General features: G+C 55.1%; 1 protein-coding gene across 8 annotated transcripts; it reads left to right on the forward strand.

The window, feature by feature from the left end:
- Window positions 1–22,744, forward strand: Smtn (smoothelin). 8 transcript variants are annotated; one of them, XM_087198482.1, is made up of 22 exons: window positions 1–175; window positions 1,959–2,089; window positions 6,927–7,075; window positions 7,452–7,545; window positions 7,635–7,713; window positions 7,808–7,905; window positions 8,833–9,150; window positions 9,238–9,310; window positions 9,936–10,007; window positions 10,089–10,610; window positions 10,804–10,976; window positions 12,986–13,078; window positions 14,128–14,280; window positions 14,365–14,440; window positions 15,619–15,783; window positions 15,870–15,932; window positions 16,134–16,206; window positions 17,221–17,394; window positions 17,590–17,707; window positions 18,230–18,381; window positions 19,304–19,468; window positions 22,443–22,744. In XM_087198482.1, the coding sequence occupies exons 2-21, from the start codon at window positions 2,039–2,041 to the stop codon at window positions 19,446–19,448; spliced, it is 2,841 nt and encodes a 946-aa protein (XP_087054608.1). In that variant the 5' UTR covers window positions 1–175; window positions 1,959–2,038; the 3' UTR covers window positions 19,449–19,468; window positions 22,443–22,744. The 8 variants fall into 8 exon arrangements, with proteins under 8 accessions (XP_087054608.1, XP_021112881.1, XP_004843526.1 ...); XM_021257222.2 differs by lacking the exon at window positions 19,304–19,468; XM_004843469.3 differs by lacking the exon at window positions 12,986–13,078.
- The last annotated feature ends 15 nt before the right edge of the window (window positions 22,745–22,759 follow it).

Below are 22,759 nucleotides of genomic sequence, written 5' to 3' on the forward strand. Positions count from 1 at the left end.
AGCTAGGCTGCTAGAACGGCTGGACGCGAGGCTCTAGCAGAGTCCTGGGGACGGTTGCAGAGCGGGCCTGGGAAATCGGGTCTCTGCTCCTCCTGCCAGACTGTCTCTATCCCTTCGGTCGGATCGCGAGTGAGCTAACCCGAGCCCGCGCCAAATAGGCGGGCTGGACTGAGAGGTGGGTGTGCGGGTCTCCGGTCGGCGCCAGAACCCCCGACGGGTCCCAGGGGTGGAACCCGGATATCTATCTGGATAGGGGCTTCGATACTTCCAGACCTGGGAGGCTCCATCCAGTCACGGGAGCACTAACCCACAAGTTCTGAGGCCATGAGGGAAGGACGCCCATGGACTTCTCGGAGGCTCTACGACCCCCAGGGGCTCTAGTCTGTGGGGGCAGATACCTTAAGGACGTTCCCACAGACCTCCGAGGGCCTTCACGATCTCCAGGGGCCCCAACTGTGTGACAAGGAGCCATGGGACTGGTGAGAGGCAGCAGCCTGAATCTGAGTAGACGTAGACGAGATCGGGCGCGTTCAGGGTGATATGACAGTAGACAGGAATCTGAGTAGAAAGAGACCTCTCACAGTCCCCTTGGGCCAAGATTAGGCACTAGGGACCCCTTCCTCTCAGAAGAGAAAACATGAGCACAGAAGGTCCACAGAACGTAAGGCTAGAGACCTTCAGGGTGATTCTTTTTGGGGGGATGGAGGGGTGGAGGGATTCCTCAAGCAGAGTAGGTAGGTAAGGGGCATGGAGCCTAACAGACAGAGGTTGCGAAATTGACACCCACCTGACCCTACTAGGGTAGGAAGAGCAAGTAGTGACTTGAACATGCCAGGTCCAATAAACCCCAACTGTATGATTAGGACTCCCCCAGACCCACTCATCAGATGGGTGACTCGCCAAGTGACTGTTTTGGAAAGAAGGGATGATTGAGAAATGAATCAACGTTGGGGAAGTGGTGGGGGGTGGTTCTGGGCTCTCAAATTCAGAAAGACATTCAGGCTACTGGAGGAAGATAAGAGCTCGGCTAGCCGTCTGAGCCAGGACTTAAGAGTTTGTTTGGTGAGCAGTGATGGGGCAAAAGGGAATGCCCTGGGCTTCTGGGGTTACTTGGAAGGGCCCTTCAGAGGCCGGAGGTGATCAAGATTTTTATTAGATCTCTTTCTGCACTCTTAAGTCTTTGGGTTCCTCCTTTCCCCATGACAAATCCCTGACTGTCTTTGATCCTTCAATTTTCCTGAAGTCCAGAGGTTGGGTGACCAAGTTTAGCTTCTGGAGGCCCTCCCAGCTGGGAAATGAATTGTAAGTGCATGGACTGGCAGGAGGAGTGGGGTGCCAGAACACCTGTCTTCATGAGGTCAGGACATGGAGAGGAAAGGAATGGAGAAGGATATGCACAGAGGGCTCACTCCAAGAAATGGAAGACAGTATAGCTCCCATACCTGGAGGAATGAGTGACCATGGCAGCAAGGACTTGGACATGGGCTCAGCCCAGCTAGAGGCTGCTTGCAATGGCTGGGCGTTGGGCAGGCCCTGAGGATGACAGATAAGGAAGGAAACTGGAGCCTGGTATGAACCCCCTAGTGGTAAGCACAGCTTGGGTGGGCCTCCCTTCCCCCATCCCCCCATCCCAGCTTCACTATCCAGGTCCCTTCTTGTGCCCTTCTTGTTTGAGGCATAGATAGGATGAGAGTCCAGCCTAGGCCTTACAACAGACTAGCAGCCCAGCTGGCAAGGCTAGAACAGGGATACCTACTCTTGGTTTGGTGAGTTTTTCAGCAAACCAACTTCGATAAAGGGCAGTTTCCAGCTAGGAGCCGTATCACAGGGTCAGAAAGCAAGGATAGGACAGCAGTGGATGGTCATGGGCTAGAGAGGAAAACTGAGGCAGAGAGCCCAAGTGCCTGTGCCTCCTACAAGTTTCAGCAGACCTAACAACTCATGTCTATTCCTTCCAGAATTCCCTGAGCTGGTGTCAGGTGCCGTAGGCTCTGGGGATATCACCAGGGAATTCACAACGGACCTAGGGGCCAGCAAGATGGCAGACGAGGCCTTAGCTGGGCTGGATGAGGGAGCCCTCCGGAAATTGGTAAGTTGCCCCATTACCTCGCTATGGAGTGGGCAAGCCAGGCCATACAGGAAGGGCCAGTCCAGGCAACTTCTCAGCTGACAGGAAGAGGTAATGGGGGATGGGTCAGAAGAAGGGGGTCAAGAAAACAAGACCAGGCCAGTTCCATGTGGCTGATGCAGAGGACCCTTTGGCATGTGCCTGTCTGTGCCAGGTGCTGAGCCTTGGTCCCTCCCAGCCCCCTACTGCCACCACCTGTTTAAACAGTAACTGCTAGGGACTCGCCCATGTGCAGCCACAGGTGTGGGGAGGCTGGACCTGCCTCTTCTGAGCAACAGCCTTAGCAGTGCCCACCTCTGGAAAGCTGGCCCAGGGATGATGGTAGCAGCAATGATTAATAACACTAGGGGATAGCAGGGGGCAAGCTGGATGTGTTTTTCTCACAGCAGAGCCAGAACACTGCCACTCATAGACATGAAGTCACCTGCTCAAAGGAGCTGTGTCAGAATCCAAATTCCAGAAGGGATCATGAGTCCTAGGAAAGTCAAGTCTGGAAGAACCCATGAGAGAGATAGGATTCGTGGGCTCTATAAGTTTTGGGTATTCTAGTTCATCATTTTTCCATTCTGAGTCTGTTTCTTTACCTGTAAAGTGAGAGGAAGAGGTGCGTGTAAATACAAAATCTAGGTCCTAAGGTTAGCACGGAGATGGAACAGGTATGGGCAAGATCTCAGGACAGAGACAGGATGGTTTGACTCCAACCCCTTTCCCCAGTGTCTTCCTACCTCTGCACAGAGAGGCTATGGAGCAACACAGCAGGCCAAGGATGTGCCCACCAGCAAAACCAGGCAGCAGCTGATCTGCAAGAGGGACCAGAGCCCCACCCCCCAGACCCTGACCCTTGTCCAGGAGAGAAAATTAAAGATTTACTTTCCCTAGAGGAAGACAAATGACCCATTCCACCCCCATATCACTCCCCTGGAGGCAGAGGCTGGAGCCACTCAACCTAGTCTAGCCACAGGGTAGAGTCAGCTGCTGCCATGTCCTCTGAAAAGCACCTGGCCTGTGAGTCTTCAGGCCAGTGCCTTAGCTGAAATCTAGGTGTGTGCCTGCCAGCCACCTCTTGAGACTGTGTACAGCCTAGAGGGGATGGGGCTGGGTTTCCAAAGGTGCACAAGGGTCAGCTCAACCCCCTCCCCCCAAGAATAGTCCTAGTGGGGATAACAGAATCAGAGCGTCCCAAACAGAAAGCCAGGCCAGGAGCCCTCGCACCCTCATCTCTATGTTCTTCAGTCATTAGCTCCTTCTGGGCGATGGAAAAGGATTTCACAGAAGAATCCGGAGCGGTGGTTGAAGGCGGCCTACCCGGTCTCAAGCCCCTTTCCCTGGGAAAGTGCCAAGGAGGCCCTCCCCCACCCACCCCCGGTCTTCGACCGCGGTGACGCCCAAAGCTTTTCCCACCCGACACCCCGAGACCAGCTCCTCCACTGCCCCGTCCCCGCCATCGCTGCTCCCCGTGCACTGGCCTGGCCGCCACGGGCCTCGTGGCAGGAACGGGGGCGTCCTGAGCCGGGCTCCTCCCCGTGGGGCCGGGCCTTATAAGGGAAAGCTGGGCCCGCTCAGCCAGTCCTGCGCCCTAGCCGACTTTGGGACCCGGGCAGCTGCTTCCGGCCTCGGCTCCCGCACATTCCTGAGGAGTGGGCGGTGGGCTGCGCGGATGGGGGCGCCTGGGGACAGGCACGCCGCGCAGCCCTCTGCCACAGGCAGGCACACGCTCCGCCTCCGTCCTGGGTTCAAGTTCCGACTCTTAACACCAGCAGGATGACCTGGGAAGCAGCTTAAGTTCTGTGAACTCCGGTTTCCTCTCTGTAGACTGGGACATTAAAGCAGGCGGTGGCAGGGGGCTTCCTGTCTGGCTACCCCTTCAGGGCCCTAGCCCTTTGCTGAGTGGGAGAGGCTCTGTGGGCGGACCCTGCGAACCCCGGCGGTTCAGGAGCCTGCGAGCCTTCGGCGCCCCCTGGCGAGGCGTCGTTTCACTGCCGGCTAATGGCCGGCAGGTAACTGGGGTACTGGGATTAAGCAAAGAAATTCTTGGCTTGGAGAATTACCTGACCTACACTGTGCACTTGGGGAGACTGACCCCACAGAGATACCGGGCTGCCAGATGACCCCAGCAGGGAAAGCTGAAAGTAACCGGAGGCCCAGCCTCTGGGGAAGAGGAAGCACCCTCTTTCCTCCCAGGAGAATTTCACTGGGCAGTTTCGGAAACCGCCCCGTCCTTTTCCTCTTCCCCCGGTGGACAATGGCTCTTTGTACTTCCTTCCCTCCCTCCACACACAGCGGTGGTGCCTGAGAGGGTGGGGAACAGAGGACACAGTGGGGACACTGTGGGCTGACCTTTGTCTACAGCCCCAAAGGCACCGGTCATACCAAGGGGGTGACCAGTGGGATAAGGTCCAACCCTTGGCCCTGCCCCACCCACTTAGGGGGATCAGAATCAGAGGGAGGCTCCCAGTTTCCAGATGAGGATAGCTCTCAACTTCCCCTGAAGAAGTCAGAGACCTAATGGTGGTAGCAGAATCAAGAGTGTCTTAAACAGAGAGAAAGCCAGGCAGGTGCACACGCACCCTCATTTCTAGGGAATCCACACCCCCTGAGGCTCCCAGAATTGTAGAAGTGGCTAAATTGCCACACTAGGCTTTTTGGGGGGGGGGGGGTACTGGGGATTGAACTTGGGACCTTGCTCTTGTGAGGCAGGTGGCTGAACCACTGAGCTAAATCCCCGGCCCCACACTAGGCCTTTTCAGGGATAAGGATTGCATCTCTGAGCCCAGGGCATTGGGAATGGGGAACCAGAAGACAACAGGCTAGTCATTGTGCTTCCGGGCTTCTTTATCCTCTGCACAGGAGTACCAGCTGCCCCTTAAGGCCTCCAATCTCCAAGTCTTTGGGAAAGTGAGGTGATGCCCCCTGGCATTTCTATCACAGGCCAGAGGGATCCCCAACACAATTCCAGGGTCCTTGAGATTCCCCTCCATGACAAATAGGCCCCAGCACCACAGCTTTCTTCAATCTAGGGCAGGCCCTGGAGACAGAGTTCTGGGTTCAAATCCTAACTCGGGTCATTTGACCATAAGCAAATCACTTCCACTGAGCCTCAGTTTCCTTTTTTTTTTTTTTTTTTTGTACCGGGGATCGAACTCAGGACCTTGCACTTTCGAGGTAGAAGGTGGAACCACTGAGCTAAATCCCCGGCCCCTCAGTTTCCTCTTCTATCAGCAGTAATATTGTACCTAGGGTTTTTGTAAGGTGAGGACTAGTGGGGGCTTAGTACATGGTCTGACACAGTCATGTTCTTAGTAAGTATATTGTCTTTCCCATTTGCACTTTCCTCTCCTTCCTGATGGCTAGACCCCAAGTCACTGTTCCATCCCCATCCCCTGCCCTGAGGTGGGGGCCCTTGTCCCATCTGGCAAATAAAGAAACAAAGACATAAGAAAACAGAGAGGTTAATAATATGCGCCTGACCATCCAGGCAGAACCAGCTGGAGCTCTGGCCTGAGTTTTAGAAAACCCTCCCATAGTTCTTCAGGAATGTGGAGCTCCAGGGCTCTGTTCTTCCAGGCTCTCTCCACTCTTAAGACCAGGACAAGTTGGCTAATGGTTTTTTGTTTTTGTTTGTTTTTTTTGGTACCGGGGATCGAACTTGGGTCCTTGCGCTTGGGCAGCAGGTGATGAACCCACTGAGCTAAATCCCCAGTCCCGGCTAATGGCTGAATTAGCTGGCCCACATTCCCTGCAGAAACCTATCTCTCTCTGCCCACTCCAGCTCCCCTACCAAGCAGGAAGGAATGATGGAAGGGAAGGCTAAAAAGGAAGAGACTAGAGGGTGCTTGGGGATGAGGAAATCACCCTGCCTTTACTTGCTCCCGTCTGGCTATCAGAGCGCACACTGAAGGCTTATCTCTCCCACTGTCTTCCTGAGGAGCCCTGGGCCAGTGCTCTCCCTTGAGCTATCCAGGATCCCTAGGAGGTCGCTTTTCCAGGTGGTGTGGGGCAGGCACTAGGATTAGCTGACCCAGCCCAGAAAAGGTGCCCTTTTCTGAACCTTAATTAGACTATCCACCCTAAATTTCCTGCAGAGCTGAGAAGCTGTCCTCCATGGATACCCTCTCTAGGGCTCTGGGTAGCCCCTAGGGCAGCCTTGTCTCTCTGGGGGACTGACCCTCCCACTCTGGGGACTGGCTCCTTTGATGGTGGCCAGGGCTAGGTCAAGGCCAGTGCCAGGGGTGGGGGGTGGAGATACTGCACAGCCAGGTGGGGAGCTTGGAGATTCCTAAGAAAATGCCCCTCAAGGGGGCTTAGGGGTGCTGGGATAAAAATAAAATAAAATTTATTTTTAAAAAAATGCCCCTGCCTCAGTTTCCCAATCTGTCACCCACAGAGCTGTAGTGCTCTGGGACTAGATCATAGAAGTCTTCTTTGCTCCAGGGGCACTTCAGCTAACCAAATCACCCGTTCTTCTCCAGGGCTTCTTGTTAGTAGCTCATGGGGTGACCTCCCTCCTCCTCTCACAGTGGCTCTGTGGCTCTTGGGGGTCTGATGAGGGGCTGTAAAGGGCAAGAGTTGCACTCACAGGAGGTGCTCTGTGAACCACAATGTGCACCAGGATCCCTGATCCCTGAGCTGGGTCTCCCCCTGACAACCTCAGTGGGTGGCCAGGCATGTGAAGGGCTTGAGGCAGACTGAGTGGAGACAGGCTACTCATTGTGCCCTAGGCAAAGCCGTGGGCAGCTGGTACCAGCCCTCTGCCCCTAACAGCCAAAATGACCTCCCCTCTCCTCCACCTGCCCTATAGCTAGAGGTCACAGCAGATCTGGCAGAGCGGCGACGCATCCGTTCAGCCATCCGGGAGCTGCAGCGGCAGGAGCTGGAACGCGAGGAGGAAGCCCTGGCATCCAAACGCTTCCGTGCTGAGCGACAGGAAAACAAGGAGAACTGGCTGCAGTGAGTAGCAGAAGATCAGTCATGCAGGTGGGAGGGAGAGAGTGTACCAGGGCTCAGCTCACATATGTAGGCAGCTATGAGCACAGGTATATCTGCTGTGTGTGCAGTTGGCAAAGTGTGCACAATTTGGAGTATGCAGGGATGTTTGTGGGAGTAGACTATGTGCTGAGCATGGTATCCTGGTCACACTGGTGTGGACAACATGACTGTGCATGTCCCTGTGTCCAGGGGCATACATTTATCAGTGTGCAGTCAGGGGATCTGTATAGAGCTATTTTGTTTCTTTGCCAAAGTTCTAGGAACCCTGTCCTATCCCGTGCCTTTAGCACACAACCTAGCCATGGTAGTGATAGTTACAGTCATGATATTTCCACAGCGCTCAGCATCAGGAAGCTGAACAGCGGGCTGCCCTGACACGGCTGGCAGGGCAGCTGGAGTCCATGAATGATGTGGAGGAGCTAACCACACTGGTGAGGTCCAGGCCAGGGTAGGGGACAAGGGCAGGGCGGAAGTCTTTCACTCCACAGCCCAACACTGGAGGCCTATTTTTCACCCACAGCTGCGAAGTGCTGGTAAGTATGAGGAACGAAAGCTGATCCGAGCCGCCATCCGCCGTGTACGGGCTCAGGAGATTGAGGGTAGGTGCCCTGTCCAGGCCCCATCATTGCCCTGCTGTGTGTTGCCTGCAGTGCTTCCCGGCCACTTGCCTGACATTTGCCCCTGCCCTTCTAGCTGCCACCGTGGCTGGGAGATTGTGCAGTGGGCAATCCAACAGTGGCTCCAGAGAACACAGCAAGGGGCAGGCAGCTCACAGGCTTGAACAGTGTGAGGTAAGGAGTGGGCACGTGGTAGGAGGGTGGCCCAGGAATGCCCATAAATGCCTGTGGCACAGAGTGCCTGTTTGTCTTTGCTACACTGGTATTTGACTATGAGTGGCAACCCCAGCCTGTCTTTGGGGGACACTAAAGCTCTATATCAGGTCTCTTCATATTCTCCCAAGCAACTCTGGATATATGTCCTACCTCCCGACGTTATCTCTACCTAAACCTTCTCCTCAAACTTAGCCTGTCTGCACTGCTCCTAGGTTTCTGCCCCTTCCCCATTGCCACCCTTGTTGATACATAGGCACCTCTCCCACCTCCACTCCTACTTTCCACCCCCATGTCTGCCATCCAGTCTTCACTCAGCAGCCAGAGGGATCTCTTAGACATGCAAATCTGACCTTGGTACCTCCCTGCATAAACCCATCCCCAGGTTGCCCCTTGCCTTCCAAATAGCCTACATCTTTACCTTGGGTCATCAAAGCACTGGCAGAACTGGCGGAACACTGTTCAGAGTCCTCTATGTTCTCCACAGAGTGGAGAGAAAAGTCAGGCCATGCAGATTCCCTAAATGGCCAGCAGAGGCCGCTGAGTCCTTGGTCCTGGCAGGACTCCGTACCTAGTCCTTGAGGCCAAGCCCAGGGTCCTCTGCTCCAAGAGTCTGTCAAGGCTGGGAGCCCCCAGAGGGTATCCTGCTATCCCCAAACACTGACATAAGAAACTGGTCCTCTCTGAACCACCTTTGGCGAAGCAGTCTAGTGCCAAGTGATTTGGAAGGAGAGATCAGAAGCTTGTGCAGGTGTTCTCATAGGAAGCCACGCCCAGCCCCTCTACTTTGCATGCTCTGCCCTAGGTACCTGCCATCCTAGTCCTCCATGAGTGGGGGTGGCACTCAAGGCAAGGGAGTCTTGGTTGCATTCTATGGGTCCCCCACAGGTGTCAGAACCCAAGGAAGAACAGCAGGCAGAAATTCCAGAGCCAACCCCAACCCCTGAGGGTACCGGGCAGGATGTGACCACAGTGACACTCTTGCTGAGAGCCCCACCTGGGGACACACCTGGCTCAACTGCTTCACCTGACAATTCACCCACCACTGCTTCTCCTGAACCTCCACTGGAGCCTGCCGGAGCCCAATGTGGTGCTGCTGAGACTCCAGGCAGCCCTGAGCCACCTCCCAGCACCCCCAGGACTCCCACCCCTGAGCCCCCGGAGTCACTGGCCCAACCCAACACAGAGGGGCAGGTGGTCAGCAAGGTGAGTCTGGACCAGGGGCAGGGATGCCAGGCAGGTGAGCTCCTTGATCTAGGAGTCAGTCCTGCCTATAACATGTTTCCCTTACAGCTCCTGCCTGGCCCCACAGAGCTTCCTGCTGCCCAGGCCCCCACCAGAGGCCCCTCCAACAAAAACAGAGCAAGTGAGGGTCATAGAAGGGGTGGCTACAGGCATCTGCCTTCCCTGCCCCATCCTCCTCTTCCCTGCCTGCAGAATGAACGCTGGTGACTGGACAGCTCCAGTCTCCTTGGGTCCAGGCAGTCCCTGACATTCCCCCTCTACTGCCCCTGAGGTATCCCCGCCCCCAGCCAGGCCCACCCCTGCCACCCATGTCCAGAGGCCTCCCTGCAGCCTTGAAAGGCAACGGGCCTCAGGCACATTCTTCTCCCCAATAAGGGAGTGCACCCATCTCGAAGAAGGAACCATGGGCAATGCTGGCCAGGAAGTGTCCTCCATCCCCATGGGCAGGGAGGATCTGGACACTCTTCCTCCAGCCCAACCTTAGCCCTGGCACCCAGGAGTATCCAAGTCACCCTAGAGTCAGTGGGGGAGGGTAAGAAGGAAGTGCCTGTAGAAAATGTGGCAGAGCGGGAAGGCCTGAGCAGTGGGCACCATAGGGAGGGATGGGAAGGTTGGAGTACATGGAGGGGTTGGGAGGCCAGGGAGGTGTGGAGGACAGAAATATAAATATAAGAGGACTCCCCACTATCCATTCTCCTTTCTCTTCTCCCACATGGTTGTCACTCCCTCCCTGCTCAACCTGCCAGACCTGGCTGGACCCCAACCCTGTCAACGTTCTCTGTCTGTGCTCAGCCCCCGACAGCCAGCCCAGAATCAAGGTACTACCTATTCTTAACAGCCCCAGGCTCTTGGCATTTCCTGTCCCACCCAGCCTCTGACAACCCTCTTGTTCCTTCTAGAGTCCACCCCCCTTGCCAGCGGACCTTCCCCATTCCAGCGGGCTGGCTCTGTGCGGGATCGTGTCCGAAAGTTTGCATCCGATTCTCCTACGGCTGCCAGGCTTCAGGATGGCCCAACCAGAGCAGCCCTGGGTTCCCTGACCCCCACAAGACTTCTAGGCCCCTCCCTCATCAGCACCACCTCTGCCTCCTCCTCCAGCAGCTCCTCCTCTCTGGGCCCCAGTGACATCTCCTCCCAGTTCAGCAAGGAGCAAAAAGGAATAGCTCGGCCCTTGGCCCAGCTTCAGAGCTGCCCCCAAGAGGAGGGCCCCAGAGGGCGGGGCTTGGCTGCCAGGTCCCTTGAAAACAGTGCAGGGGGGCCCATGGCCTGCTCAGAGGAACCCAGTGCCCCGCTGCCTGTGGCTGTCGGTACTCCTGAGCCAGGGGCCAGTATGAAGACCACATTCACCATCGAGATCAAGGATGGCCGTGGCCAGGCTTCCACAGGCCGGGTGCTACTACCCACAAGCAACCAGAGGGCAGGTAGGCCTCCCCACTGATTCCCCACTTCTAGGGGTGAGTGCCCATAGCCACCCATCTCTGCACATAGCACATGGGCTGTAGCCAGGGCTCAGGATCTCTCCAAAAGGCATTGTAGAAAGAAGGGTGCCATCAACCCTGGCTGACGCTGCCCTCACTTCCCCTGATCCTGACAGCCATCCTTCTCCCCACCCAGAACTGACACTGGGGCTGCGGACAGCCCCCACCCTCCTCACCACCAGCAGTGGGAACAAGAGCACTATCGCCCATGTCAGCAGCCCTGGGACCCTCACCCGGATGGGCAGTGTCACTCACGTCACCACCTTCAGCCATGGCTCCCCTGGTAACCGAGCAGGCTGCAGCGTTAAGGTGAGCCCTTCTCATCCCAACAACCTCATCATCCATCAGTGTCACACTAGCAGGGTTCCTCTGCTCTGCTTCCTCTCCACTGTTCTTACAGAGAAATTGAGGCCCAGAGAGGGAAGGTGGCTGTCCACAGTCTGTAGCCTTTTGATGGCAGAACTAAGACCAAACTGTAGTGTATAACCCACCAGGCATGTCAGAAATTCACTTGAAGGGCCCAGGATTTAGCTCAATGGCGCCAAGCCTGCCTCTCAAGTGCAAGGCCCAGAGTTTGATCCCCGGTACCAAAAAAATAATAATAATAAAATAAATTCACTTAATATGGGTTTTCTCATTTTCTGATCTTTGATCCTTACTTCATAATTTGGTTCATTTCTAATGAGCAGATGAAAAAACTGAGGCTCACAGAGGGTGTTAAGAGGCCTGGCTCTCTCTTCCTGTGGCTGCCTCAGTGACACTGCTTCCATCCCACACTGGACATCAGTATTGAGGTGCAGAGTAGCTCATCAGCCCATCCAAGATCAGCCTGAGCCATTCGGAGATTGGAGATTAGTGATTAGCATCTGCATCAACCCCCTGGCGGGGGTTGAGCAGAAGCATTGATGGGAGACAAACAGGCAGGGGGGTACCAGTCAGGTACTGCAGCAGCCTAGCAGGTGCCACGGGAACTGAATACGCTGCACCCTTCCATTATTCATTCCCAAGCCCAGGATCAACTGGCTGGGAACTCAGCTGGGGAAGGGATACCAAGCAGGCTACCCAGCTCCCCAGGTAATGCCCTCTGTGCTGATCCAGGGACTGAACGGGACTTTAGCCGAGGTGAGATGGTTAAAGCCAGGTTTGGGCCTTCGCAGGGGTTGGGAAAGAGAGAGTAGGAGCAAGAAAACAACTTCCCTCCAACAAAGCAGGACCCAGGTGTCCTCTGCTAAGGGATTGAGGTAGAGTGTCGTGAGGTGATGGTTGCATCTGAGGTGCTTGGGACGGATGGAAGATGCCACAGTGAGACCTGGGTCTAGTACTGCCAATTTGCCTCAGTTTCATCAAGGGAGAGCAGATGGTGTGCCTGTAATGACTTGTTCAGAGTCTGTAGTTGGATCTGAGCACCAGAGAATGACTTTTATCTCAGGGCCAATACCCTTGTTTATAGTAGATTGAGAAAGTCTTACCTCCCTGTGCCTCCATATCCCCACCCGTTTAAGGCTTTCTAAAACAGGATTGAATAAGGGGAAAGTTGGGCAGGCTCTGGCTTCTGCCAACTCAACCCTTACATCTGATATACATGCTAGCTCAGACAGACCTATTCCCTGCTCCCTGCCTCAGTTTCCCCACTTGAGAAGCATGGAGCCCTGGTCTCAATAATCCTCCAGAATCTGTGCAGCCTTGCTATGCGGTAGATATGCAATCTCTGCAGGGGCAGGGCCAGGTCTAGCAGTTGCCTGCTTGGGCAGGCCACCCCTCCCCCGCTTTGTCCCCTCCACAGAGGAGCCCAGAATAGGTTTCTATTTGGGCCCCAGCTCCAGCTGGCTGGTGGCAGGCTGGGAGGCTGATAGGGGCGGGGCAGCCCTGCTGCCCTTGCCTTCGCCCTCAGACCAGCTACAAAGACTCTGACACTACCAGCCATAGGCAGCAGTTCCTGCCACTGTCCCAGCATTACACCCCATCGAGTCCCCACCAGCACTATGCCAGGGGTGCTTGGGCCTGGGCCTGAGATGGCTGCTGCCCTGGAGGAGCAGTTGGGCAGAGTGTTGGAGGAGCTGCAGGCAGTGGCTGAGGCAGGCCAAGCAGCAGTGACCCAGGCAGCTGAGGCGGCTGTGGCAGCCATGGAGCCAGTAGCTCGAGCAACCGAGGAGCTGCGGGTGGAGACAGCCACAATGAGCCGGCGGCTGGATGCGCTGAGCAGGCAGGTGGAGGTGCTGAGCCTAAGGCTGGGGGTCCCACTTGTCCTGGATCTTGAGCCTGAGCTGGAGCCTAGTGAGCTGTTCCTGGCTGCTGCCGACCCCGAGGCCCTCTTCCAGGCAGCTGAGAATGCTGGAACCCCTGTGGCCCACCCACCTGCCTTCAGCACCCGCCGCCCCTCCTCCACCGGCCCCACCCGCAGCAGCAGTCTCGTAAGTCCCTCTTGGTCGGAGGGAGGGGATGGTGTTGAGCCAGGCCCTACCCTGACTGAGTGACCTTAGGTGTGCACCACCTTCATGAGCTTCAGTTTACCTATCTACGGAGGACTAGGACATGAGAGCTCCAAGACTGAGACAAGGTGGTGCCAGTAATAGCCCTAGTAATGCATGGCAGCTGTTCTGGCAGCCTCTGGCATGGCCCAGCCCCCATTTCTGCCCCCAAACCCCCTCCCCAGCCATTTCAAGCCTCCATGAAACAGCTGCTGCCTTGGCTCTCCTTACTCTTACAGCAGACCAGAGAGGCCCTGCCAGAAGGGGAGAGGCTGTAATACTTGGTCTGGGGGCTGGGAGATGCCCTGGGAGGTACAGGGGCCTAGGTCAGATCTTAAGGTTCCTTGAAGGATGGTTCCCAGCAGGATGGGGCAGAGGAGGGAAGGTGATCAAGAGGAGAGCTTCAGAGAGGTCTTGGCTCAGGGAAGTCCCGGTCAGACATCTGGTTAGGAACCCTCAGGCCCTGATCCAGCCCCCTTGGCAAGGCAGGCTGGGATATGTGCCACCTGGGCACTGACCCAGGAGGACCCAACCTCAGGAACTGGACACAGCAGAGCCTGCCTGGGAGGGAACTGGGAATGAAGCAGCAGAGAGAACTCAGGCTCAGGAGTTAGGTTCCCTTCAGCTCAAATCCCAGGCTGCCAGGCTGAATTGTATTTACAGAAGGACTGTGGGCAGTTTCCTTGAACCTTAGTTTTTCCTTCTGCTGAATAAGGACAGTAATAGCTTTAGTGTTTATACAAATGCTGCCGAATGGGAATCATTATTACTGCTAACTACCAATTTTATTAACATAATTATGGATACGTGGGAAAGCCTACAACACGTCTGTCATCATCTCTTCCCTGAACCTGACACCAACATGGCCAACGTCAGATAGGAAGGCTACTGGTCATTTCCAAATCTGTCCCAACAGCCCCAGGATCTGTTCTTCTTCCCACTGGGGACATGATGAGTTACACACATACCCGTGCCCTCTCCCAATCCCATAGATGGAGCCAGAGCCAGTGGAGCCTCCCTCTGCAGCAGTGGAAGCCACTAATGGTGCAGAGCAGACCCAGGTGGACAAAGCACCACAGGGGCAGAGCCCACTGAGCACTGAGGAGTTGATGGCCATTGAGGATGAAGGAGTCCTGGACAAGATGGTATAGTGGTTCTGCTGGGTTAGGGGTTGGCAGGGAGGTGAGAATCAGCAGGCCGCAGGTGGACAAAAACAACTTTATCTGCAGCTGGATCAGAGTACAGACTTTGAGGAGCGGAAGCGCATCCGGGCTGCACTCCGAGAGCTCAGACAAAGGAAGAGAGGTAGAGAGCCCTGTTCTAGATCCAGCTGTTCCATCCCCCAACTGCTGTCTTCACTCTGAGGTCCATTCATGGATGCTCCAGTTCCGTAACTGCCCTAGCCAGCTTTGCCTTCCCTAGACCCAGCTACTTCCTTTTCCCCTTCCCCCGGATCCAGCTGCTCCCTTCCCTAGCTGCTTCTCTTCCCTTGGCCATCCCAGCTACTGTCCCTAAGCAGCTTCCCTTCTCTGTTCTAGAACCAGTTACTCCTCTTTCAGCCACTGTCTCTTTGGATACAATTGCTTCTCTCAGTACTATGAACTCTCCTTTCCTGAATTCAGATACTCCTCTTAAGTGCCCCTCTCTCTCCCTCCCTCCCTCCCTCCTCTCTCTCTCTCTCTCTCTCTCTCTCTCTCTCTCTCTCTCTCTCTCTCTCTCTCTCTCTGTCTCTCTCTGAGATCCATTGATGGCCACCTTATCCTCTGCCTCTACCCAGTTTCCCCTTTCCTGGACACAGTTACTTCTTCCACCTGATAACTTCCTTTCCAAACACAGCTATTCTTTCCCTGATTTTAAATTCACTTATTCCTCCAGATACTCTCAGTCACTTCCTTCCTAAATCTAGCTGCTTACCCCAAGCCCACTGATGGCCACCCCAGCCTTTCTTCCTACATTCTTTAGGCCCAGTCAACCCTCTTCACCAGCTTCTCTCCCAACTACCCTTTCTCTGGGTCAGATTACTTCTCGCATACCTCCAGTCACTCCTTCTCTAGATCTAGATAGTCCTTCCTCCAGCTGCTCTTCTCCCTCCTAAGACCCATTTTATGGACCACTCAGCTACTCTGTTCACCCAACTGCTCCTTTCCTAGATCTCAGCTACTTCCTCCCTAGATCTAGATACTCCCTCCTGACTCAGCTACTCATTCCTATAGAAACATCCCTCTTGGATCCAAATACCCCTTTGAGGTCAGCTATTCCATATTCCCTAGTTTCCACCTTAGTCCATTGCCCCCATGCCACTCCCTGACAAGTTATGGCTGTCCCTCACCCCTAGATGCTCCTAGAGAGGCCCTTGTCACCTGTGCCAGTATTTCTAACAAGCTGCCCTCCATCCCATCTTTTGTGCCCTGTGTGCCTATGCATATGTGCTGTGTGGGCACTGGGTGACCCTTTTGGGCATGCATGGGGCATCCCCTGCCCAGACCAGAGGGACAAGGAGCGAGAACGGCGACTGCAGGAGGCACGGGCCCGGCCAGGGGAGAGACGAAGCAACACAGCCACGGAGACCACCACAAGGCACAGCCAGCGGGCAGCTGATGGCTCCACTGTCAGCACTGTTACCAAGACTGAGCGGCTCGTCCAGTCCAGTAAGGGGCCAACCAGGGCTCAGGGTGGGAACACATCCTCCCCTATGGCCCCCTGTTACCCTTCCTGTCATCTCCTATTCCTCTAGATGATGGTACACGGACGGCCCGCACCACCACAGTGGAGTCAAGTTTTGTGAGGCGCTCGGAGAGTAAGGCTGCCTGACTTCACCTTGTGCCTGCCTGCCTACTCGCCTCCTCGGGCTCTTCCTCAACCACTCTCTCTATGTCTTCAACTGCGCCGTCACTTTCTCTTCTTTGCCTGTGGTTATCACCATCCCTCTGTACAGTCTCCCCTATTTCCTGATGTCCAGACCCAGGCCTCACCTCACTCCCTGTCTCCTTTTTTGCAGATGGCAGTGGCAGCACTACAGTGCAAACCAAGACCTTCTCCTCTTCCTCTTCTTCATCTAAGAAAATGGGCAGGTGGGCATGGGCATCTACTCCCGTACCACAGAGGAGTCAGTGCCACAATGGCAAACCCATTCTGCAAAGGGGTAGACTGAGGTGCTGGGATATGTTAGACATACAGCCAAGGAGGAAAAAAGTAGAAGTCAGACCACTCCTGCTTGTTTTGTGGTCTCAATCCTCAACCACACCCTGGAAGAGGTAGACGCTCGGGGAAGCCCGAGATTTGCTTAGGGTCTCACAGCTCTGAGAGGCAGCAATAACATCAAACCCTTAGAAGGGCCTACTCGCACTGCCTGCTGGTACTGCCACTTTGCAGTGTCCACAAACCACCTCCCAAGTAACAGAGCACCTTAACCCTTTGAGAGAGGTGTATACCTTCATGCTACAGAGGATGAGGGTGCTGACAGAAAGCAGGGATTGGATCAGAATCCAGGCTGGAGATCAGAGGTTCCAGGGACTCTGAATCAGGGACTTGCATTCAAGGTCCAGCTGTACCCTCTATGTCTTCTGAAATCCTAGGCAAGTTATTGCCTACGGCCTCAGTTTCCTTGTCTTAGTGGAAATAGTGTGGGTCTCCCTCAGCCCTTGTAAAGTTTAAAATGATGTGAAGGAAGGCTAAGGGTGTAGCCTCCCATGCAGGAGACCCTGGGTTCCATCCTTAGGACTGTAAAAAATGAAAAGAGCTATTACTATTATTACCATTATTATTATTATGCTGGTCATTTTTTATTACTTGATAAAGCCCAGATTCTGAACTTGACAATACAGTAAAGCTTCTCAGAGAACTTTTGGGAGTCAAGCCTGATCAAGAAAGCTTGACTCCCAACTTCCTGTTGTTTGAGCCAAAGTGTACTCCTTTGTAAAATGAGTGTGATGAAATGCTGCCTTCCTCGCTGTTCAGAAGTGCAGGTAGTGGAGATAACATGGTGTCAGGTAGACTACAGGGCCCCTCTCTCAGCAAGTAATAGCCAAGGCTTGTGGCTCAGGAGCAGCCCTCCTCCAGCCTAATGGTGACCTCCCCACCCACAGCATCTTCGACCGAGAGGACCAGGCCAGCCCTCGGGCTGGCAGCCTGGCAGCACTTGAAAAACGCCAGGCAGAGAAAAAGAAAGAACTGATGAAGGCTCAGAGTCTGCCCAAGACCTCAGCATCCCAAGCACGCAAGGCCATGATTGAGAAGCTGGAGAAAGAGGGCACCTCTGGGTGAGCAGCAGAGGGCAAGAGTGGCACCTGATGACCAAGAGGCGGGGCCTGAGTGATGATGAACACAGCCAGAGAGGGGAGTAGCATGGCTTGAACTGTGGTGGGAAGGGTCTGAAGGTCATAGAAGGCAGGCCGTATGGGTCCACAGGATGGTTCTACTGAGGTAGTGACCTTGCTCTGACACTGCCCCTACAGCAGCCCTGGTGGACCTCGCACAGCTGTGCAGCGTTCCACCAGCTTTGGAGTTCCCAATGCCAACAGCATCAAGCAAATGTTGTTGGACTGGTGCCGAGCCAAGACACGTGGCTATGAGGTGAGCCCTAAGAGGACCCCAGGTTAGCACCTCCCTCTTGGGAGAACTTCTCACTCCGCTGTAGGCTTCACAGCTACCATGGCAGGAAACATGGAAAAGCTTCTGGGCTGAGGAAAATGAGGCTCAAAGAGGACACATGACAGGCCCTAGGCCCCAGACCCTAGGCCTAATGAGGATCCCTTTGGTTATGGGCTTGATTCAAAACCAGATCCCACTCTTGGAGTTCCCTCCTTGCTGTACTGGGACAGGGAGGGGGCTGAGTTACTTTCTGTGAGGAAAGGAATGATGGAGGTATGACCATAGCCTTAGCTCAGTGGGACTAGACCCCTCCATAGCTCTGTCCCCCTAAGTCACAGACATGGGAGTTGACAAACAGAGTTGGAGGAGGTTCATACTCTGAGGCTGCAGGGCCTCTCTAAGCCCAGTTGCCCTAAGTCTAAAATGCCAAAACCTGGTGTGGGGGGGACATGCTGGGTACAGCAGAGTTACTGCCTTGGGGCCGACCAGTCATCCTACTCCTAGCACGTGGACATCCAGAACTTCTCCTCCAGCTGGAGTGATGGGATGGCTTTCTGTGCCCTGGTACACAACTTCTTCCCTGAGGCCTTTGACTATGGGCAGCTTAGCCCACAGAACCGGCGCCAGAACTTTGAAGTGGCCTTCTCATCCGCGGAGTAAGTATGGGCCCCAGGTGTCGGCTGGGCTCAGCTGCCCTGAGACCCCCTGGAGTTGGCCAGCCACACTGTCGGTCTCCAGCTGAGACCCTTACCCAGAGAGTCCCTGTCCTCCTCCGCCCCCTGCCCACCTGCTGCTGAGTGTGCCAGGTGCCCGCCGGAAGGAAGGAGCGGCAGGCCCGCCTACCAGCCCAGGCCAAAGCCCACCAGGTGGCCCTGTCCATATCCCTTGCCTCCTCCCTCTGCCCCTTCTCCCTCATTTCTCCCTTTCTCTGCCCTGCTCTCCTCCCACTATCACCAGAGCTTCCTGCTCCCACGGGGTCCCGGCTGGAGATTCCAAAAGGAGGCTCCTGGCCCGGGCACCGTGCCCGTGCAGCCTATATAGGTGCTGCCAGAGGCTTATATAGGACATCAGCAAGCCCTCCACTTTGGAATCATTGCCCCTTCTGCTCACCTCACCCTCAGCACCCTCCTCCATCTGTCTTTCTTTCTCTCCCCTTCTCTTTCTGGTTCCCTCTAGATTTCTTCCTCCTCCTCCCCCACCTCCTCTCACGCCTCCCTCACCCCCTCCTCCCCGGGGCACAGCCCTCCTCTCCAGTCTCGACGCCAACGCCATTGCCCCCACCCCGCGTTCCCGCTTGCCCCAAGAGTTCTCTGCACCTGTGACTGGTTTGACCCCCCCACCCCTGTCTGCATCGCACACTATTAGTGACGGGTAGTGAGCGGCACGTCCACAATAGGGAGGGGGCATGCGGGGGGCTGGCGGACTGCGGCACTGAGAACGTAACTGAACTCATGTCTCTGTGTGTGTGTGTGTATGTGTGTGTGTCTCTGTTCTCTCTTCTCTCTTCTCAACCTCTACCTCCTTTTCCCCGGCTGGGCCCTGCCTACCTGCCCCTTCCTGGCCCCCTACCCTCCCCAGGACCCATGCGGACTGCCCGCAACTCCTGGATACAGAGGACATGGTGCGGCTTCGAGAGCCTGACTGGAAGTGCGTGTACACGTACATCCAGGAGTTCTACCGCTGCCTGGTCCAGAAGGGGCTGGTAAAAACCAAAAAGTCCTAACCCCTGGTCGGGGCCCCACGGTGAGAAACACTGCCTCTCCCACCTGCCCTGTTTCACCGGAATCTACTCACTGAAGCTCAGAGAAGTGAATGGGAGGTGGGGGGGGGGGGATGCAGGGGAGCCCTTCTAAAAGCTGAGGAGGCAGACAGAACCCTGACTTCTGGTTGTAGGGTGAAAGCCTACCAGGTGAAACCATTACTAATGAGCAGTGGCAACTCAGGTGAGCAGGATTATGATGGGAAAAACCCAGGAGACCATGGGACCCCAGGGGAGGCACCTGGCTCTGGCTGTATGCCCTGGCTGCAGGCCCTGGATGGCTCTCTGACAAAAGTGCAGACTGAGCTGGGATCCAAGCATCAAATTCAGGCTAAGGGAGGGAGAAGGAGTTCCAGACAGAGGGATCAGCCAATGCTCAGGGCCAGGTCAGAGATGGACAATGTGAGAAGGGAAGGAACTTGAGTCTTGGGTGTGAAGATGAAGGAAGGGGCACAGTCAGGTGTTTGAACTTCCTATTGAGGATAAGAATCCAGATGGCTGGAACAGCATTAGAGGTAGAAGGAAAACCTCTTGGGCTGGGAGTATAGCTGAGTGGTAGAGCGCCAGCCTAGCATTTGAGAAACCTTAGGTTGGACCATCAGCACTGGGAAAAACCCAAAACAAACAAAACTACTCCCAAGCTTTAGGAGAGTTGGTGGTGTCATATACCAAGCTGAGGAGTTCAGAAACTGGACCAGTTCAACAGGAAGATGTTTCTGGCTGGAAGTCCTGGTTTCCCCAAACTAGCTATGGCATTTCCTCTGTGGTCATCTTACCTTAAGGCTATAGTAGAGAATTTAGATCCTGAACTAACTGCCTCATTATAGACAGTTCCCTCAGAGAAGAGAAGTGAGCTCACAATGTCCCCAGGGCAGAGAGTTAGCGTGAGACCTGGGGCCAAAGATTGGCTCTCCACACTCCCCATTTAGTGGCTCTCTTCCTTTCTCTATCACTTTTCCCTCTCACTTTATATAGAGAAGTAAAAATAGAGGGTCAGAAGGAACAAAGGGCTTACTCAAAGTAATGGAAGTCAGGGACAGAGCCAACTAGGGTGCACTCAGATGCCCTTAAGGACCTGGGCTCACTGCAGGGAGCATCCTATGTGCATATACTCAGTGGTGCAGGTGAGGGAAAGATGGGTTTGGTGCTGTCTCCAGGTCATATATGGACTTAGGAACGTCTGCCCAGTGAGCTGGCCTGGAGGGAGAGGAGCCCAGTACACCCCTGATCCAGTTGGAAAGTGTGACTCAGCTGTACTGTTGCTCCAGTTGCTTGGCGTTTGGCTTGTCACTGGGGCTGCCTGATCCCTGAGCCATGTGCCCCACTGTAAACAATGGCTTTATAAGGTCTCCAGGGAAGGCACAAAGGGTGGGAGGGAGCTCCAGGTTGGGGGAGGGAAGCCAGAATCCCTGGGAAGATAGCCACAGCTGGAAGAAGCTTCAGGGGGAGGCTGCCTCTGCACCATGGTACAGCTGGGGAAACAAGCACAGTATGGGGCAGAGACAACCCCACGAGCACACAGCACATCAAAAGCAGAACTAGGAACCTCTTAATCATCCTAAGTGTTTCCAAGGTCTCAAATGAAAGGTAGAGATAGAAGGAAACAGTCACAGAATAGGACAGGGTCTTGCCTAGCAACCACAGATGGTTGGAGCAGACCCTGGACTGAAGAGATTTTCTGCTTCCTGGGTTTCTTCCTTGAAGGAGTCCAGGTGAGCTGGGAATAGCCCCAGCCCTATACATAGCCCTGGATTTGATCCTGGAGGTGCAAGATGGAAGATGGTCTCAGGCTCTCCTGTCTCATGGGAACAGGAGCAGTCCCTGGCCTTGTCTTCTATGCTGAAGCAAACTCATTCCACAACACTGTCAAAACACTGTCTGAGTACTTACCATGTGCCATGCATGGCAGGTGGGAGAGCGCAAACAGGGAGCAAGGCAGAAGTCTTGATTTGGGAGGAAGAAAAGGCCACAGAGCAGACTCCAGCTTCAGAGCTTTGAGGCTGTCACTTGTGTCATAGCCACAACCTACTCCAGGGTGGGGAAAGGGGTCCTGCAGTAGGGAAGAGGAGGCACTGGATGCCAGAGCCCAGGACTGGGGGCTGGGCCCTATCAGGTTCAACCCTGCACCTACTGAGCTCAGAGGCTTAAACAGCTCCTCTGCTCTATGACTCAGTTTCCCTATATGTAAAGTGAAGCTTGCACTCTGAAAGATGATCAGAAGGATGGTCCTGCCCCTGAGCATGGTGTAGAAGGTCCAGTCAGTATTGGTTGGGATAATGTGCCTCCTCTGCTGTAAACAAGGCAGTAAGAGTTTAAAAAACCAAAAAAACCTGCCTCTCAACACAGACATATACACACACAGACACTCCTCCTACCCCCATGGTCTCCATTTCCCCAGTATGGTTGTTCCCTGGGGCAAGGACAAGGGTCCCTGGGCCTCTTGGCACCAAGTGCCAGATTAATCAAGGGTCCAGGGCATCACTGGGGTGAGCCTTGGCCATGGAAAAAGATTTGCCAATGGTGCAGCCCCGCTGGTGCACTGGCCCAGCTGAGGGCCCTCTAGCAACTGGAGTGTGCCAGTGAGGGTGAGCAGAAGGCGGCCCTCCGCAGAGAATACGAGCGCAGAGAATACGAGCGGGATCTGGAGCCGGGGCCGCCCCGGCTGGAGGGGGTGGGGTCAGACCCAAACCGGCCTGACTGGAAAGGGATCTTGCTCTCTTCTGCCTTCCTTCGCCACTACTACTTGCCTAGCTCTGCTACCGGAAGTGTGGCCTCTAGGCTTAGGCTGATGGGCCCAGGCCAGGACTTCCCTGCCTTCCTCGAAGGCTTTTTTCCCCATCGGTGAACAGTTTGGAGCAGGCTTCGGCAATGAAAAGACCTCGGGGTAGAGGGGCACCACAAGAGGTGGGCTGGTGCTCACAACCATCCCTCCCCTCGTCATCCCCTCTTCCTCCGCAGGATGTTGGTGGACTGCGTACCCCTGGTGGAGGTGGAGGACATGATGATCATGGGCAAGAAGCCCGACCCCAAGTGCGTCTTCACCTATGTACAGTCGCTCTACAACCACCTGCGGCGCCACGAGCTGCGCCTGCGCGGCAAGAATGTCTAGCCTCCCCCACAGCTCGCCCGCACCAGGGTGCCACCCCCACCATCCCGGCACAGTCCCCTCCCGGTGCGCCTGCCCACGGCTGTCCTGTCTGTCGCGACACCCTCCCCCGCATACACTCGCAGCGTTTTGATAAATTATTGGTTTTCAACGACCCTGACTCCTCTGC

Source organism: Heterocephalus glaber, unplaced genomic scaffold (genome assembly GCF_053883595.1).
Source record: "Heterocephalus glaber isolate CG9 unplaced genomic scaffold, H.glaber_assembly_v1.0 deba00001687, whole genome shotgun sequence".
Taxonomy (NCBI): Eukaryota; Metazoa; Chordata; class Mammalia; order Rodentia; family Bathyergidae; genus Heterocephalus; species Heterocephalus glaber.